This window comes from Fragaria vesca, linkage group LG2 (genome assembly GCF_000184155.1).
Source record: "Fragaria vesca subsp. vesca linkage group LG2, FraVesHawaii_1.0, whole genome shotgun sequence".
Classification (NCBI taxonomy): Eukaryota; Viridiplantae; Streptophyta; class Magnoliopsida; order Rosales; family Rosaceae; genus Fragaria; species Fragaria vesca.
The window spans coordinates 32,057,915-32,073,569 of NC_020492.1; the positions used below are offsets into that span (position 1 = coordinate 32,057,915).

At 37.7% G+C, this 15,655-nt stretch overlaps 3 protein-coding genes across 3 annotated transcripts; all 3 read left to right on the plus strand.

Moving 5' to 3' along the window:
* The first annotated feature begins 7 nt into the window (after window positions 1-7).
* On the plus strand, window positions 8-5,443 carry LOC101304739 (vacuolar proton ATPase a3-like). Its single transcript, XM_004291765.1, has 18 exons — window positions 8-131; window positions 225-269; window positions 407-532; window positions 617-724; window positions 844-954; window positions 1,047-1,220; window positions 1,558-1,695; window positions 2,307-2,414; window positions 2,550-2,657; window positions 2,796-2,944; window positions 3,037-3,190; window positions 3,289-3,449; window positions 3,545-3,751; window positions 4,023-4,206; window positions 4,299-4,382; window positions 4,519-4,718; window positions 4,894-4,953; window positions 5,055-5,443. Exons 1-18 carry the CDS (start codon window positions 18-20, stop codon window positions 5,260-5,262), a joined length of 2,439 nt encoding a protein of 812 aa, XP_004291813.1. The 5' UTR covers window positions 8-17; the 3' UTR covers window positions 5,263-5,443.
* A 732-nt stretch (window positions 5,444-6,175) lies between these two features.
* Window positions 6,176-9,033, plus strand: LOC101305039 (floral homeotic protein DEFICIENS-like). The gene is made up of 7 exons (XM_004291766.1): window positions 6,176-6,661; window positions 6,753-6,819; window positions 6,912-6,973; window positions 7,085-7,184; window positions 8,153-8,194; window positions 8,324-8,365; window positions 8,532-9,033. The coding sequence occupies exons 1-7, from the start codon at window positions 6,474-6,476 to the stop codon at window positions 8,727-8,729; spliced, it is 699 nt and encodes a 232-aa protein (XP_004291814.1). The 5' UTR covers window positions 6,176-6,473; the 3' UTR covers window positions 8,730-9,033.
* Window positions 9,034-10,636: 1,603 nt separating this feature from the next.
* LOC101301268 lies at window positions 10,637-15,620 on the plus strand. The gene is made up of 7 exons (XM_004293141.1): window positions 10,637-10,723; window positions 11,328-13,379; window positions 13,479-13,533; window positions 14,071-14,219; window positions 14,628-14,714; window positions 14,927-15,055; window positions 15,400-15,620. The coding sequence occupies exons 1-7, from the start codon at window positions 10,637-10,639 to the stop codon at window positions 15,511-15,513; spliced, it is 2,673 nt and encodes an 890-aa protein (XP_004293189.1). The 3' UTR covers window positions 15,514-15,620.
* Window positions 15,621-15,655: the final 35 nt, after the last annotated feature.

Genomic DNA, 15,655 nt, shown 5'->3' on the forward strand with positions numbered 1-15,655 from the left:
TGGATGGTTGGCCAACGATGGATCTGTTTCGGTCGGAGCCAATGCAATTGGTGCACCTGATCATTCCGATTGACTCGTCTCGCCGCGCCATCTCCTACCTCGGCGAGCTCGGCCTTTTTCAATTCAAAGATGTTAGTCCCCTCCTCCCGGCCTCTCATATTTCCTGCTTAATTTGATGATTTATTTGTCTATTAATGTCTGCATTTCTCAATTTTAATTTGAAGCTCAATGCGGAGAAGAGTCCGTTCCAGAGAACTTACGCCGCTCAGGTACATTCATCTTCTCTCTCTAAATTGAATCAGCATAGCAATTTCGTATTTTAAATAAGATTGAAATGTATGCCACATTGTGAAATCTATGTGTTGGATTTGGAATTGGATGTGATCCGATGCGTGTGGCTGTGTAGATCAAACGATGCGGGGAAATGGCTAGAAGGTTACGATTCTTTAGAGATCAGATGAGGAAGGCTGGGTTGTTGTCACAATCAACAATGTCGACAATGAGCAATGAAACTGATCTCGATAGCTTGGAGGTAGTTTGACAAGTTGAAATGCTGTTTTTGAGTTTTTTTGAGACTATTGTCGTATCAGCTTCTGATTTGGGGGAGTGTGGCCAGGTTAAACTCGGTGAACTTGAAGGTGATTTGTTAGAAATGAATGCAAATAATGAACAATTGCAACGCACTTATAACGAGCTATTAGAATACAAGCTTGTACTGCAGAAGGTATGAATTGTTTCTTAACTGCTGTTGCACTGATTTGTATACGAACATTGTTTGCATTTATGTTGATGTGATACAGAAAATAATTATTACTACATGCTGACCTTTTGTACTCATTTCAGGCTGGGGAGTTTTTTAGTTCAGCTCAAAGTATTGCCGCAGCTCAGCAGAGAGAAATTGAAGTGCAGCCCATGGGTGAAAGATCCATGGACAGTCCATTATTACTCGAACAAGTGCAGCTTTGTATTTTTCTATTATGTTTTTTTTCATTGTTAAGTTCCTTTTCCTTTACCCTTGAATGATGTTATGGTTTTATTTTCTGTAGGAAATGACAACAGATCCATCAAAGCATGTAAAGCTTGGGTCCGTGAGTGGTCTTGTTCCAAGAGAAAAATCTATGGCCTTTGAAAGGATTCTATTTCGTGCCACCAGGGGTAATGTATTTCTGAAGCAATCTGTCGTTAATGGTGCTGTTGTTGATCCTGTATCAGGAGAGAAGGTTAATACTCAATTGTCATTTTAATGTTCCAAGATATCATTTTAGTTGTGGTTATGGGGACAATGCATGGTGTTACTTGCATCTTTCTTCTTTTCAATCTTAAATTTTGTTCCCACTGAGGGTTGTGATTTAAGGAAGAGTTCCTCTATGTATGTGTAAGCCTTAATCAGACAGAAACTAATGGTTTGCTTCCTGCATGCTATATATTGTGTGTGTAAAAATTTTCTTTTATTTTTTTCCTACACTGTGTTTGTGCATACATGTTCTAGATTTCATTCTCATCCAACTAGATGGTCAATCTTTCACAAGTTCTTATTGATAGACTACTGTTTTACAGGTTGAGAAAAATGTATTTATCATCTTCTATTCCGGAGAAAGGGCAAAGAGTAAAATTCTGAAAATATGTGAGGCTTTTGGAGCAAACCGTTACCCATTTACAGATGACTTGGGAAAACAATTTCAGATGATTACTGAGGTAGCCACTGTTCTTTTGCTTTATATGTATACCAAGAACTTCTGGATACTGCAAATGTTGAGCTCTCTTGCCTTGCGGTATTCATGTGTATTTGAGAAACACAGAGTGGACAGACATTCCTGTTCTTCCAATTTGTTGTTGTTAAGCTTTTGATTATTGTCAGGAGTTGTGATTTGGTAGCTATAGTGTGGTCACAAGTTGCATCTAGAATGGTTCTGCATCTGATATGTCATTGGATGGTCTCATTTTCTCACTAGTACCAGCATAAACATAACTTTTATTGCTTAAACATCATCTATAATGGGTTTGTGTATTGCACTCATGTATTTTCAGAAAGGTTTTATACTACAGGGTTTTGGTCTGTATATCTGAAACTAATATCACCAAAATCTCAAACACTTTGTGCTCATAAAAGATAGTAGTAGCATTTTTGCTAAAACAGCGTGAAGCAGTCATGCAGAGGAAAAACTTTAAGAGCCTGGTAAACTTGCTAGACATGAACCATCATATCCTAGTAGCTATAGTGGTACACTCCGTTTTGTCCAATTGTGTATATAGCATTAAGAGAAGTTACTGTACAATCTGAACTCTATAACCCCTTTAATTTCTAGGTGTCTGGAAAAATTTCAGAGCTGAAGTCTACTATTGATGCTGGACTGTTGCATCGGAACAGTTTATTACAGACAATTGGACATCAATATGAACAATGGAATCTTCTGGTTTGTTGACTTTTTCCATTTATCTACAGTTTCTCTTTTCATTGTCTAAATTCTTAGACTGATTCCCATGTAAATTTGGTCATTATCACCGAGTATAATTTGTGCTCTAATTTTTATATCTCTATGACTTGATAGGTGAAGAAGGAAAAATCCATTTACCACACCTTAAATATGCTGAGCATCGATGTGACAAAGATGTGCCTTGTGGCAGAAGGTTGGTGTCCCGTATCAGCGTCACTTCAGGTCTGTTCTTTTATTCCGCAACAGTTTCCTGGTGAAACACATAACATTGCATTCATTAATAAAAAGTTGACTTGAAGTATTAACAAGTGCTTTGCATCTTGAAAAGAATACTTATTAATGCAAGTCTGAATTTTTCAGATCCAAAATGCACTGCAGCAGGCAACCTACGATAGCAACTCCCAAGTTGGGGCCATATTCCAGGTTTTGCACACAAAGGAATCGCCACCTACATATTTCCGTACAAACAAATTTACTACTGCTTTTCAAGAAATTGTTGATGCATATGGGTGAGTCAGTTTTGTAGGTTATGTCTCTACAAGCTGTAGGACACATGGAGGTTATATACATGAACAATTTGATTGAAGTACTATCATCACAGGGTTGCGAAGTATCAGGAGGCTAATCCTGGTGTATATACCATTGTCACTTTCCCTTTCCTTTTTGCTGTGATGTTTGGAGACTGGGGGCATGGTATTTGCTTGTTGCTGGCAACACTATATTTCATCATCAGCGAGAGAAAGTTTTCTAATCAGGTAATGGTGCATGGCTTTCTGACAGGAGATTGTCCACTCTTTCCTTGTGATTTTGCATTGTTATACAACTTCTACTTACTTAGATTTGTTGACCACAGAAACTTGGGGACATTATTGAAATGACGTTTGGTGGGCGTTACGTTATATTTATGATGGCGCTGTTCTCAATCTACACAGGATTGATATACAATGAATTCTTTTCAGTCCCATTTGAACTGTTTGGCCCTTCTGCCTATGCATGCCGCGACCCATCCTGCAGGTACACAATCTATCTGAGATACTTGAACATATTTTTGGTATTATGGTATACCATTCCCATTTGAGTTGGTTACTAGTTTCTCGTTGTTATTGCAGGGATGCCACAACAGTGGGTTTGACTAAGGTGCGTGACACCTATCCATTTGGTTTGGACCCTAAATGGCATGGTTCCAGGTCCGAGTTACCCTTTCTGAACTCGTTGAAGATGAAGATGTCAATCCTCCTAGGAGTAGCGCAGATGAATCTTGGAATTGTATTAAGTTATGTCAATGCAAAATTTTTTGCTGATAAGCTGAATGTCTGGTAAGCTGCATTTCTCAACTTGATAGTTGGTCCTGCATGTTACTTCATTATGCATGTGTATATTTAACTAAGTAAAGTTAGTCGAATAATCCTATCTTAAAAGAGAGTTTGAGGTCTTGTATATCCTTTATGCGCGTCCGACCTTCAGTTTGCAAATAGCTACTCTCGTTTCAGTCGTCTGTACTTCTGAAGAGTCAGTCATGTTTAAGTGTTATAAGTTGGTTTCTAAATGTTGACTATCAAGTCATCATAACTAACCATGTTTCTGTAGGTACCAATTTGTTCCTCAGATGATATTTCTGAACAGTCTGTTTGGCTACCTTTCGCTCCTAATTATTGTGAAATGGTGCACTGGTTCAAAAGCTGATTTGTATCATGTAATGATATACATGTTCCTGAGTCCTTTCGACGATCTGGGTGAAAACCAGCTCTTTTGGGGGCAAGGATTCCTTCAGGTTTATTCTCTTTTCTTGGATTTTGCCAAAATTTGAAAAACAGTATGATATAATGGTGCTGATCTTTTAAGTTCCCTGTTTCTAAAAACCAGGTTCTATTATTACTATCAGCTCTTGTTGCTGTTCCATGGATGCTGTTTCCAAAGCCTTATTTCTTGAAGAAGCAGCATGAGGAGGTATGCTTGAAACATCAATGTTTCCTTTATAGTCTAAAATATAGTTCTTGCACCTACAACCCTTCATTCTTGCATTGAATGCTCTTTTTTTTTTTTTAACATCCTATTGCCATCTCTTGATACCCTGTTTCCTCAGAGGCACCAAGGTCAATCCTACGCGTTGCTTCTGAGTGGGGAGGATCCTCTTGATGATGACCAGGAAGACCATCACAAATCAAAAGATCACGAGGAATTTGAATTCAGCGAGATCTTTGTACACCAACTTATACATACCATAGAATTTGTTCTTGGAGCAGTGTCCAATACAGCTTCATATTTGCGTTTATGGGCACTCAGGTAGGTGGCTGAAACTTAAACCATTTCGTATTTTCACAACATACAAGCTGATTTAGACATCTTAACCTTCAAGGATGTGTGTAATTGCACATCTCAAATAGTTGTTGATACTTTCAGTTTTCACTATTAAATGATGATCATCTTGCTTGTCCTTTTTTTTCTTGTGTATGTTCAGCTTAGCACATTCAGAGTTGTCCAGTGTATTTTACGACAAGGTTCTACTTCTAGCTTGGGGGTAAGTTCCTTCTTTTACTCGTGTCTTTGCTCCTATTACTGAACTTTGAGATCTCAAAGTAGCCAAGTAATGAATGAATCTCGTGGGAATTACTACTGCAGGTACGACAATGTCATTATTCTAATCATTGGCATAATCGTTTTTATAAGTGCAACTGGTGGAGTGCTACTAGTGATGGAGACCTTGAGTGCGTTCTTGCATGCCTTGAGGCTTCACTGGGTGGAGTTCATGAACAAGTTTTATGAGGGCTCTGGTTACAAATTCTACCCTTTTTCATTTGCATTACTCAGCAGTGAGGACGATGATTGAAACATTGCGATTTTTGATTCGTACAGTCCTATAATTCAAGATGTAAAATAGAAATGTATTGATTCGATTCATTATACACAAAATATATACTCTGCACTGTAATACGAACTGATAGAATGTATTCCTTCCACAATGTGGAGTTTTTGGGATTGAAAGAGGATGAAAGATGCAAGTACAGGTGAATTTCTCGAGTGAGAGTGGGCCTTGGGCCTCTTACTATACTAGTAGGTCCAGACGTGAGGCCCATTGATATTGGTATGTGTTGTCTTTGTTTTGATAGTTTCGTGTGGTCGTCAATTGATTAGACGTTTGAAAGGACTTTACCTTGAAGATTTTGAACAACGTTAACAACGTACAAGTTCCGAGAGAACAGCTACTTGGTGCAGCTCTATGAGCCCACGCTTCAATGCATTATGCATCCAATGAAAAACCCAGGGAATATTAACCCAGCTAATCAACCAAAAGAACAATGATCGACTTCCCTAGCTTTGGCCACTGGATTTTACATCTTCATATATGAATGAACTCTGATCTACATTTCCCTAAAACTATACGACGCTTTAGAGTATTGAAAATTCAAAGTCAAGAAGTTACTAGCCTTTTTTATTCCATACGGATCAACACCGTAGACTAATCCGCGCCAATAGCTCATATCAAAACGTTTCCTAAATATGGAGGTTGAACACGGTAGAGTAATCCGCGTCAATTAGGTCATGTCAAGACGTTTCCTGGATATAGAGGTTGCACACATAGACTCTTATCGTGGTGATCAAATGGTCTTGTAACTTTGAACTTATGATGAAAGAGACTTATAAATATATGGTGGTAAACTGAGTTTAGTTTAGTTCCTCATTAGGGTAAGCATGGAGGAAACTAACTTAACATGTCTCTCCTCGATCTTCGAGTCTGTCTTAGATTGCCCAGTTACATCAAAACGGAAAACGGGGGACGGAAAGTGTAGTGATGATCATGGCGTATATTGGTCCCCCACGCACATCGAAATGCGAGCCAAGGAAGCAAACCAGGAATGACATCGCCACGTTTAGCTCTTCCCCCACATCTATGTGAATCACCAATCCCCAAACCCTTTCCATTCTCAGTAATGCCTTTCTTCTCTGCTTCTCTATCCACACATTAGCCCTGTGCTTATTTTCTGTTTAGGTTCTTTATATCTAGAGCTAAGCTAATCCTGCAACTCAGATCGGACTACAATGGCGAGAGGTAAGATCCAGATCAAGAGGATAGAGAACGTGACGAACAGGCAGGTCACCTACTCCAAGAGAAGGAACGGTCTCTTCAAGAAGGCCAATGAGCTCACTGTTCTCTGTGATGCCAAGGTTTCTCTCCTCATGGTTTCCTCCTCCGGAAAGCTTCATGAGTTCATTAGCCCCTCCACCACGTACGTAATCTTAATCCTTAGCTCCGAGATCTCATTCCGCTTCTCAAAACCTAGCTTCGGTTTTAATTATGTTACTACATTTTTTGTGCAGGACAAAGCAAGTGTACGATGAGTACCAGAAGCTTCTTGGAATCGACCTTTGGAAATCGCACTATGAGGTGATCTGATCTTTCTGACTATTTCTCTGTGTCTAGCTATACTAGTGTACGTAACTAAGCACATTTTTATATGATTGTGATAATTTGTGCAGACGATGCAAGAAAATTTGAAGAAGCTGAAAGAGACTAATAAGAGTCTGAAGAGGCAGATCAGGTAATATTTATGTGAAATTATATTTTTAGTTAATTTTCTTGCTCATTGTTTCATTCCAAAATGTAATGAGTTTGATGTTCTGGCTGATGAGTTCTTGATTTTGACATATAGGCAAAGGCTGGGCGAGTGTTTGAACGATCTGAGATTTGCTGATCTGCTCAGTCTTGAGAAAGAAATGGAAACCGCTGTAGAAGTTGTTCGTCTTCGCAAGGTTGTTCAGATCTTTGCTCCTCGATCTCTTGGTGTTCAGTAATCTATAAATCATAATGGCTCTTATTATTTTATTTCTTCAAAGGAATAGGTTTATTGAATGATATCAAGAACTACAAAGATGGGAGGAGCTGCATAATGTGACTTCTTTATTAGAATTTCATGGTTAAAATCTTCACTAAAACAAAATCGTAACTATTCTAATGGCTGTTGTATAACTCACTAGGTTAATCAACGACATCAAGTAATTTCATAGCCAATGTATTAAATTAAAAATGAATATTGGTGCAGCAAGTTTAGGGTTTAGGTGAATATATAGGTGCAGCAAGTTAAACTCATATATAGGCTAGCTAGAGCTAGCTGTGAGTTCACTTTCTTTTCTTTGCAGATTTGTTGTCAAGTTTCACTGCATAGTTTGAATCCTTGATAGTATGGAAGATTAATTGCTGTATCTTTAGACTAAGTGGTCTGTCTAATGTACTCCATGTATTCCATCTCTTCAATCAGATTGATGGCTTGTGTTTTGGCCACTTCAATCTTGAATCACTTTCTTAAGAGACTCTCCTCTTTTCAAGGTTTTATCAGAAAATGGGTGATTCACTGATTTGGAGGAGGTTTGATCAGACGGGTTTCTTTCTATATATATGCTCCCCTCAAATAAATGGGTGTAACTGGAATATATGTATATTTGAGTTTCCCTTGAATTGTTTATTTCTAATTTCTGCCGCAAATGATCTTTCATATCCTTCTTTATCAATGTGTATATTTTGTTTGAATTTATTTTGTTATAGTTTGATTTTGATCTATTCAAGAAAGAAGAAGATCTATATATGAGTTTATTGCTAGCAGCGAGACCTAGCTAGCATTAACCTACCTTACTAGAGTCACTACCTAGTTTTATTGTTACTGCATTTTCTTCTTCCTAATGTAGCTGTGTTAGCTAATATTAACATCTGTGATGATTGACAGGAGAAGCTGATCATGAATCAGATTCAAACCAAGACGAAAAAGGTAATCTCATTCACCATGTATATATATATGGTTGGCAATCCTTTGTCCATTGACATTAATTTGTTGATGCATGTATTCGTCTATGTATTTAGAGGAATCTTTCTCATTCTCTTCATTACTTGATGACAGATTCGGAATGCAACAGCGTGTAACAACAGACTCTATGAATTTGTATGCATTACTTTGCAGTAAAGTTTATTGATTCTTGTCGAGCTAGTAATTCAAACATACGTCTTTGCTTCTTTGCCCTATATATACTTTCTGTTTCTTCTTTTTCCAAATCAAGAAGCTAGCTAGATCAATGTGAGTGCTTTCTTTAAACTGTTTTTATTTATAGGATATGGATGATCCGCACTATGGACTGGTTGAAGATGGAGTGGAATATTATGATTCTGCAGTCATTGGCTATTCAGCAAATGAACACCCTCACAATGTATTTCCTTTAAGGCTGCAACCTTCTCATCATCATCATCCTAATCTTCACCATGGAGGAGGAGGAGGTTCAGATCGTACGACCTACACCCCCTTGCTTTGATCGAGTATCATTCAAGGAAGTTGATCGATCCCAATAACAGGTCGAAAACATTAATCTTTGCCGCAATGAAGTTCAAAACTGTGGTGGAGTACTATGCATTCTATGTATTGATATTAGAAGACGAAATTAAGCTGTTTAGCTAGCTAGTAGTAGATGTTATCTTAAGGGATGCTTGGCTGGTTGAGATCGATGCGTGTAGAGTACTGTACTGTGTCCATGACATTCTGATTGATCCCGGCATGTCTTTTGTTCTTTGATTGCGATCTGTTTGCTATAACAGTAGATTTGATTGAAGACTTCTGATCAGTTGCTTGTTCACTTTGCTTTCCTACTATGTGAAATAAGCCTCCGGTTTAGAACTTCTTTTTTCCCTGATTGGGCCTCCGGATCACAACTTTGGATGTTCAGTTTCTCGAAGCTAATTCCATTCTCTGACTAATGAATCTTCCATGTGTTTTTTTTCCCCCAAAAATTACTTGTCAAGATATGAGAAACATGTCTAATCCGATATAAAAAAAAAATGTCTAATAAGGTCATGTCACAACATTATTGCGAAATCAAAGTTTTAATCAGTTTAGCTATTTGAAATGAAAAAAAACCAACCATGCGTTCTTCGTAAAGTCGGACAGATTGATCATTTTCTACTTAAACGAAAGATACAAAAATGAAGTTGTATTACCCACAAAACTCGAGCTTTAATCTTCATAAAGAGAAATTTTAAATACACATCCTTAATATCTTAATACACATCCTTTACTTAATACACCACTTATCAAATTTTTCATTTCAGTATTATACTTAATACACATCCCAAAATGCTTCAAATGCCCTTAATTTATGAAATATTCCGTTATTTAATATAATTAATATATATTTACTATTTGGTATCTCTTTTTACATATTATTTCGTCTAATTTTTGCTATCATCGTTCAATTTATAATCAAATGATTATTGTTATATCTCAACTCTAAATCACCAATACATGTTTTCAAAATTCACAAGCTAGTACAACTGTAGAAGTACAGTAGCTATTAAACATAGATAGCTAGTTATTCGATAAAACATGTCATGATAAAGATGCAGTACTTAACAATATGATCTACAAGATCAAATTAAACCTGATAAAGAGGCAGTATTTGACAATATGATCTATAAGATCAAACTAAAGCTGATACGGATAACAAAAAAAAAAAAAAAAAACAACCCAAATGAATTGTGGAGAAGAATTGGGGTTAAGGGAAAAGACGTGCTTTCAACGATTTTAGGGTAGAAGACGTTGGAAAGAATACTTCTAGCGTGATTTTTTTTTTTAATAATAGATGTATATTTTGGTCATTTAGCTTACCTATAAAATCTCAATAGAAACATAAAATAAATAGGGATGTGTATTAAAAGATTAGGGATGTGTATTTAAAATTTTTCCTTTCATAAAACCAACTTGAAAAAGTAAAACAAATGTTTCACTCAATTTAAATATTTACGTAATCTAAAGATACAATAAGATCCCGAATCTCGTGGAATACAATGTAAATCTTCAAATTCCTATTCGAGCTAAAACGTTTCGTATAATGGTCCAAAAATAAGAAAACTATAATCGAAAAGGGAAAGAAGCATAAAAGAAAAAAAAAAACACAAATATATTGTACCCAGAAAAAGAACCAAATGCAATTTATAAATAGTTTTCTTCGGAAGTAGGGACTCTATGGTCAATGGTCAAACCCCGGGCACTGAGCAGGAGAGTCCTCGCCAACCTCTGCACCTTCTTCTTCTTCTTCCCCAACCGCCTCACACCCGTCGCCAATCGCTCACCTCAAACGCCCAATTGGCCCTCCACGTGTCGCGAAACCTCTCTAAAACCCTTCCCAACCCCTCTCTCACCTATGCTCGACGAAGCTGAGGCGTAGGCATGGCCGGGGACGCAGCTCTGGCGCGGAGCTCGGCCGTCGGCGCCTGGATTCCGGCCGACGATGTTTTGCTCAAGAACGCCGTTGAGGTCAAAATTTTGAAGTTTTGATAATGTTCTTCATTTAACTATTGTGATATAATTCGTTTAAATTTCGAACAAGTTAATTTTTGTATGAGGTTAAAATTGTGAGTTTTTTGAATTGTATTTGAAGAATGAGGGGATTTGATGATAGGCTGTAGTGTGTTTAAGTGTCAATTCAAGCAATAGAATCAAGAGATTGATAGAGTTTTTGCTGCGGTTGAGTCATTGTTTGCGGTATCTATTAGTCTGACTAAGAACTAATTGCCACTGTTAGTTAGGGTGGATTGTCCTGGTGTCTCTTTCAGAGATGAGTGAGAGTTTGGCATTTTTCAAAGTGTTTATTTTTGACCAGTGATAATTTGTTATACAAGTTACACAGAAGCATGATACATGTGCTAAAACATGAATGTTCTTTCATAAAGAACCTATCTATTTAGAGCTCTTTAAAAAAGTTGAGGTCTTGATAGGGAATCTTTATAACGGAAAATTTCAGGAGGATAATAACTGCTGTTTAGATTATGAGAAGACTGTACCTATATTCTCGAAAGTTATTTTTGGATTTAATAGTTGTATCTTGGGGGTTCGATGTATTCTTTTGTTCTGTTTGCAGGCTGGTGCTTCCTTGGAATCACTTGCTAAAGGCGCAGTTCATTTTTCTCGAAGGTTTACTGTGCAAGAACTGCAAGATCGGTGGTACTCTATCTTGTATGATCCAGTTGTGGCTGAAGAAGCTTCTGCTCGCATGGCTGAGTTTGAGTTTGCCACTCCAAATTTTGCATCAAAGTTTAGTAGGGTAGGATGTTCAAAAGAAAACAAATGTGCACCTGGAAAGAGAAAAGCTGAAAGTGTTCGGAGTAGTTACTCTGCTCTGCGTAAAAGGATCTGCAGCGAGCCATTTGACTCCATGGACCTCAGTTTTATACTTGCACCCAGCGATAGTAACTATATTGTAAATGGAGATGAGCCTCTCTCTGAACATGTCATGACTGGAGATCCAATCGCACATAATTTTGGACTTGACGGATCAGATATGGATAATACTATGCATCAGACATTTCCACAAGATCTGATGCATGACAGCACTGTAATTGGTGGTATTGAAACTGCGGATACATTTGGAGGACTGCAGAAGCCCACTGAAGAAGATTTTTTAGTTGAACAAGATAATCTACATGAAGAAGTTCCCTATATCGAAGACAATCTGCCAATCACAGGGAATGGATCTGAGGTCAATGAATTCGGTCAACCAAAGGATTTGCTGGATTGCAGCATGTTCAGTGCCGGTAATTCAGGAATGGAACCTCCGTGTTCGCTTGATCAAATTAATAATGACGGGGTACATTTGTGTTCCCCATTTGAAGGGAATCAGGTTTTAAATGTAACTGCTTCAGAAAGCACTGCATCATTTCATGACTTGGAGTATTCAACTCAACTTCCTGAATCACATATCTGGAGCACAGTTCCAGCAACATCCGTGCCGGTTGATATTGGCCCCAGAGAGAATGATACTTGTACAAGAGATTCTTTTGAACTTCTTGACGTTATTGGTGCCAAGAACACTACAATATCAGGATACAATGTTGACCTGGGGCCAGAAGTCAAAGTCAGTGATTTCAAGAGTCCGGCTATTACTGATGTTTATTTGGCAGAATTGTCCAATTCCCTTTTAAACTTTACAAATGAGGAGGAACTCATGTTCAAAGATGAGATCGATAAGTCATACTATGATGGCCTGAGCTCACTTTTGATGAGTTCTCCAAAGGATGATATTGAAGAACACATGATTAATCGAATTGAGCCTGGGACATCTATGGCTCCACCTATGTACCCTATGGATCCCTCTTGTATAGGTCCTGCACTGGCAGATGACATAAGGGGGTCCCTCCCTGATGATGATATGAATTGCCATCCAGAGATGCTGATGCAATCATCTCCAACAGCTTCAAACTCTCAGTTTCCTGAATATAAAGATGGAGTTATCTGTTGCACGTTGAATACTGAGGAATGGGAAATTCCATGCAACGATGATGTGATTTTTCACAATCATGTGCCATTGTCATCAACTCACTGTAAAGTAAAAGAAGACAGTGAGCCAAAGCCGATATGTGCATCTGTTAAGGATCTTACTGTTAATCAAAGAAAGGGTGATACTAGAAGAAAGGTCCCCAGCTTAATGCCAAAAGAACAAAGGAATCCTGGAAAATCACACTGTATACTAGAAGTGAGTTCAAAACAACCTCTGAGTGATTTTGAGCCGTCCAAGACTAACCCGGTTGATGTGGCTTCTACAAGTACATGTCATGTCAGTGGTAATTGGGGTCAAATTGACTCGGCTAAAGCAATCACAAATCCTCTTCCCGGAATTATGGAGGAAGACAGTACATTGACAAACTGTCTTGGGTATACCTCAACAGAGTCTCATATGGCTCACCCACATCTTGATTACGATTGCGTTAGAAGCTATCCTGAGCCATATGCTACTGAAACTGATTGGGAACCTGATGCATCAGCTACAATTAGAGATCATCCATCATTACTTGCAGAAGTTGCGCCTATGGATGATGCTGTCTTAGAACCAGAAGTAAACCCAATGACATCAGATTTTGAGGGTCTTTTAGAGAGTGATGATGATATACCATGTTATTCAGATATAGAGGCAATGGTGAGTCCTCAAATGCCTGTTATCTAGTTGATAAATGCTTGTTTTGCTTTCATTGTCCTAGCTATGTTTCAATTTCCTTTATTTTTGTTCCACCTGCAGATACTTGACATGGATTTGGATCCAGATGATCAAGAAATGTATTCTGGTGAGGAAGGTAATACTCAGTCGAGCTTCTATCTGTTTAGTGATCAGCTTATTACTTGTATGTTCATACTAGTTATAAGCTGGTAAATCTATTCGCCTAATAACTGGTACAGTTTAGTTTTATGTGTAAAGTATCCATATGAAATTAGCTTCTTCTTTGGGTTGGCCATGTATTGTAATTTACATCTAGAGAGATGTTATATGCTTTTATATGATATATGTACGCTCATCTGACACATCAGATGGTAAGTGTTCCATGAAGTAGGATTATTCTTGGTCTACACTAGTTTGCATCACAATAGATGATGTCCGCATTACTCTTTTTTGAAATAGATTCTGTAGTAAAGGAAAAGGATGAATTACATATTGGATATACTGGGTGCAGTTGGCGCTTCCTTATTGAATGATCATTAACTTTGAGTTCCACGCTATATACACACATATATCATACAAACTTTTCTTTTCCTCCCAATTTCCGTATTCAACTAATATTTTCGTTTTTCAAATTCACTATTTTTTTTGTTAATTTTGAGTTCTCTATATGTAGTCTCAAGATACCAGGATGAGGACACTAAGAGAGCAATCATGAGACTGGAGCAGGGTGCTTATTCGTATATGCAGAGAGCCATTGCATCTCACGGAGCATTTGCCATTTTGTATGGCCGCCATTCAAAGCATTTTATTAAGAAGCCTGAGGTATTGGAATTAGTCTTGAATTCTCTTCAATCCTAATTGGGACTATTCTATGGACCTTCTTTGGGATCTCTCTCTCTGTCTGTCTGGGTTGGGTTTGGGAGAGAATCATAAATTGTTGAATGCGATTTCTCTCTGTTTAATTTAACTCCTCGTCTTCTATATTGTCCAAGTGATCTAGGTACATATGCATTGGAGCGATATTATTTTTATTATTATTATTTTAAAAATGATGGTTTTGATTCATGTAGTAAATTCACTTTTGATCATAAATAGGGTTTTTGAAATTCTTTATTCCAAAATTACTTTTAAGAGACCAGAGTAAGGTATCGGGTCACATAATTTGTCGAAGTAAGTCAGTCAATATTTCATGTGATGGAGTTGTGACTGTATAATTTTTGACCTCCACAGGTGTTACTGGGTAGGACAACAAACGATCTTATTGTTGACATTGACTTGGCAAGAGAAGGGAGTGGTAATAAAGTCTCTCGGCAACAGGTATGAATACTTATAACTTATTATTCATATCGTTCATACCATTATCCTTCCAACTGTTTGAAGCACATAACTTCAGATCTGTTTATATGTTATATTTATTTAGAATTAGATGTTCTCATATTATGCTGTTCATATCTTGTTTCGAATCCTAAAAAGGCATAAGTTCTATGTCGTAATGAAATCACTACATTTTTCTTTTCTTCTTTTTTTAGGCAACATTAAAGATGGAAAAAGATGGATCCTTCTATCTGAAAAATCTTGGGAGTTGTTCAATCTCAGTAAATAGCACGGAATTAACCCCAGGACAGAGTCTACGCCTTAGTTCCAGTTGCTTGATTGAGGTATGTTCTGACAGTTCCTTTTGGTATATATACCATGGAGTCATTGATCTCCTACTCTCCTTATAGCTTTACCCTCAGGATGGGGTTTTATTTGCAAAGCAGTGTGTGTGTGTGCGTGCGTGCACGCGCATGCATGTCTCATGTTATTTTGAGTCATTAGAGGCCAGGTTGTTTCTTATAGATTATAGTTATATAATTGGAGGATCTCAAGCACCTATATCATGTCAAGAGACCAGGCTCGAAAAACACTAATGATATTGTAGTTAAGTTTCTACTGCTTGTATGAATATCATTTCTTTAGACGTAAACTAAATGTTTCATCTCCGCAAATGGTCAACTTGCAGATACGCGGAATGCCATTCATATTTGAAGTGAACGAAATTCGTGTGAAGCAGTATCTAGATAGCATAACTCAAGCCTCAAGGTTAGCACAAGACAACATCTGCGTAGGGCAATGAAGTTGCCATGAACGGTGATGGGTGCAGAAGGCGCTAATTTTTCTGCACCTTCTGGGTTCCCTAGTTAACCCATTTTTTCCTTTCTCTGTTGTATCACCTGTATGTAACTAGTGCTGATTAGGTTTTTCTTTTAACCTCCATC

Bases quoted from the DNA above. Each gene is read 5' to 3' on its own strand.
- LOC101304739 (XM_004291765.1), top strand. From the start codon at position 18: ATGGATCTGTTTCGGTCGGAGCCAATGCAATTGGTGCACCTGATCATT. The intron at 4,719-4,893 runs GTAGGTGGCTGA...GTGTATGTTCAG, and splicing joins TTGCGTTTATGGGCACTCAG to CTTAGCACATTCAGAGTTGT. The intron at 4,954-5,054 runs GTAAGTTCCTTC...TTACTACTGCAG, and splicing joins GTTCTACTTCTAGCTTGGGG to GTACGACAATGTCATTATTC.
- LOC101305039 (XM_004291766.1), top strand. From the start codon at position 6,474: ATGGCGAGAGGTAAGATCCAGATCAAGAGGATAGAGAACGTGACGAAC. The intron at 6,820-6,911 runs GTGATCTGATCT...TAATTTGTGCAG, and splicing joins TTTGGAAATCGCACTATGAG to ACGATGCAAGAAAATTTGAA. The intron at 6,974-7,084 runs GTAATATTTATG...TTTGACATATAG, and splicing joins AGTCTGAAGAGGCAGATCAG to GCAAAGGCTGGGCGAGTGTT.
- LOC101301268 (XM_004293141.1), top strand. From the start codon at position 10,637: ATGGCCGGGGACGCAGCTCTGGCGCGGAGCTCGGCCGTCGGCGCCTGG. The intron at 13,380-13,478 runs GTGAGTCCTCAA...TTCCACCTGCAG, and splicing joins ATTCAGATATAGAGGCAATG to ATACTTGACATGGATTTGGA. The intron at 14,220-14,627 runs GTATTGGAATTA...TGACCTCCACAG, and splicing joins ATTTTATTAAGAAGCCTGAG to GTGTTACTGGGTAGGACAAC.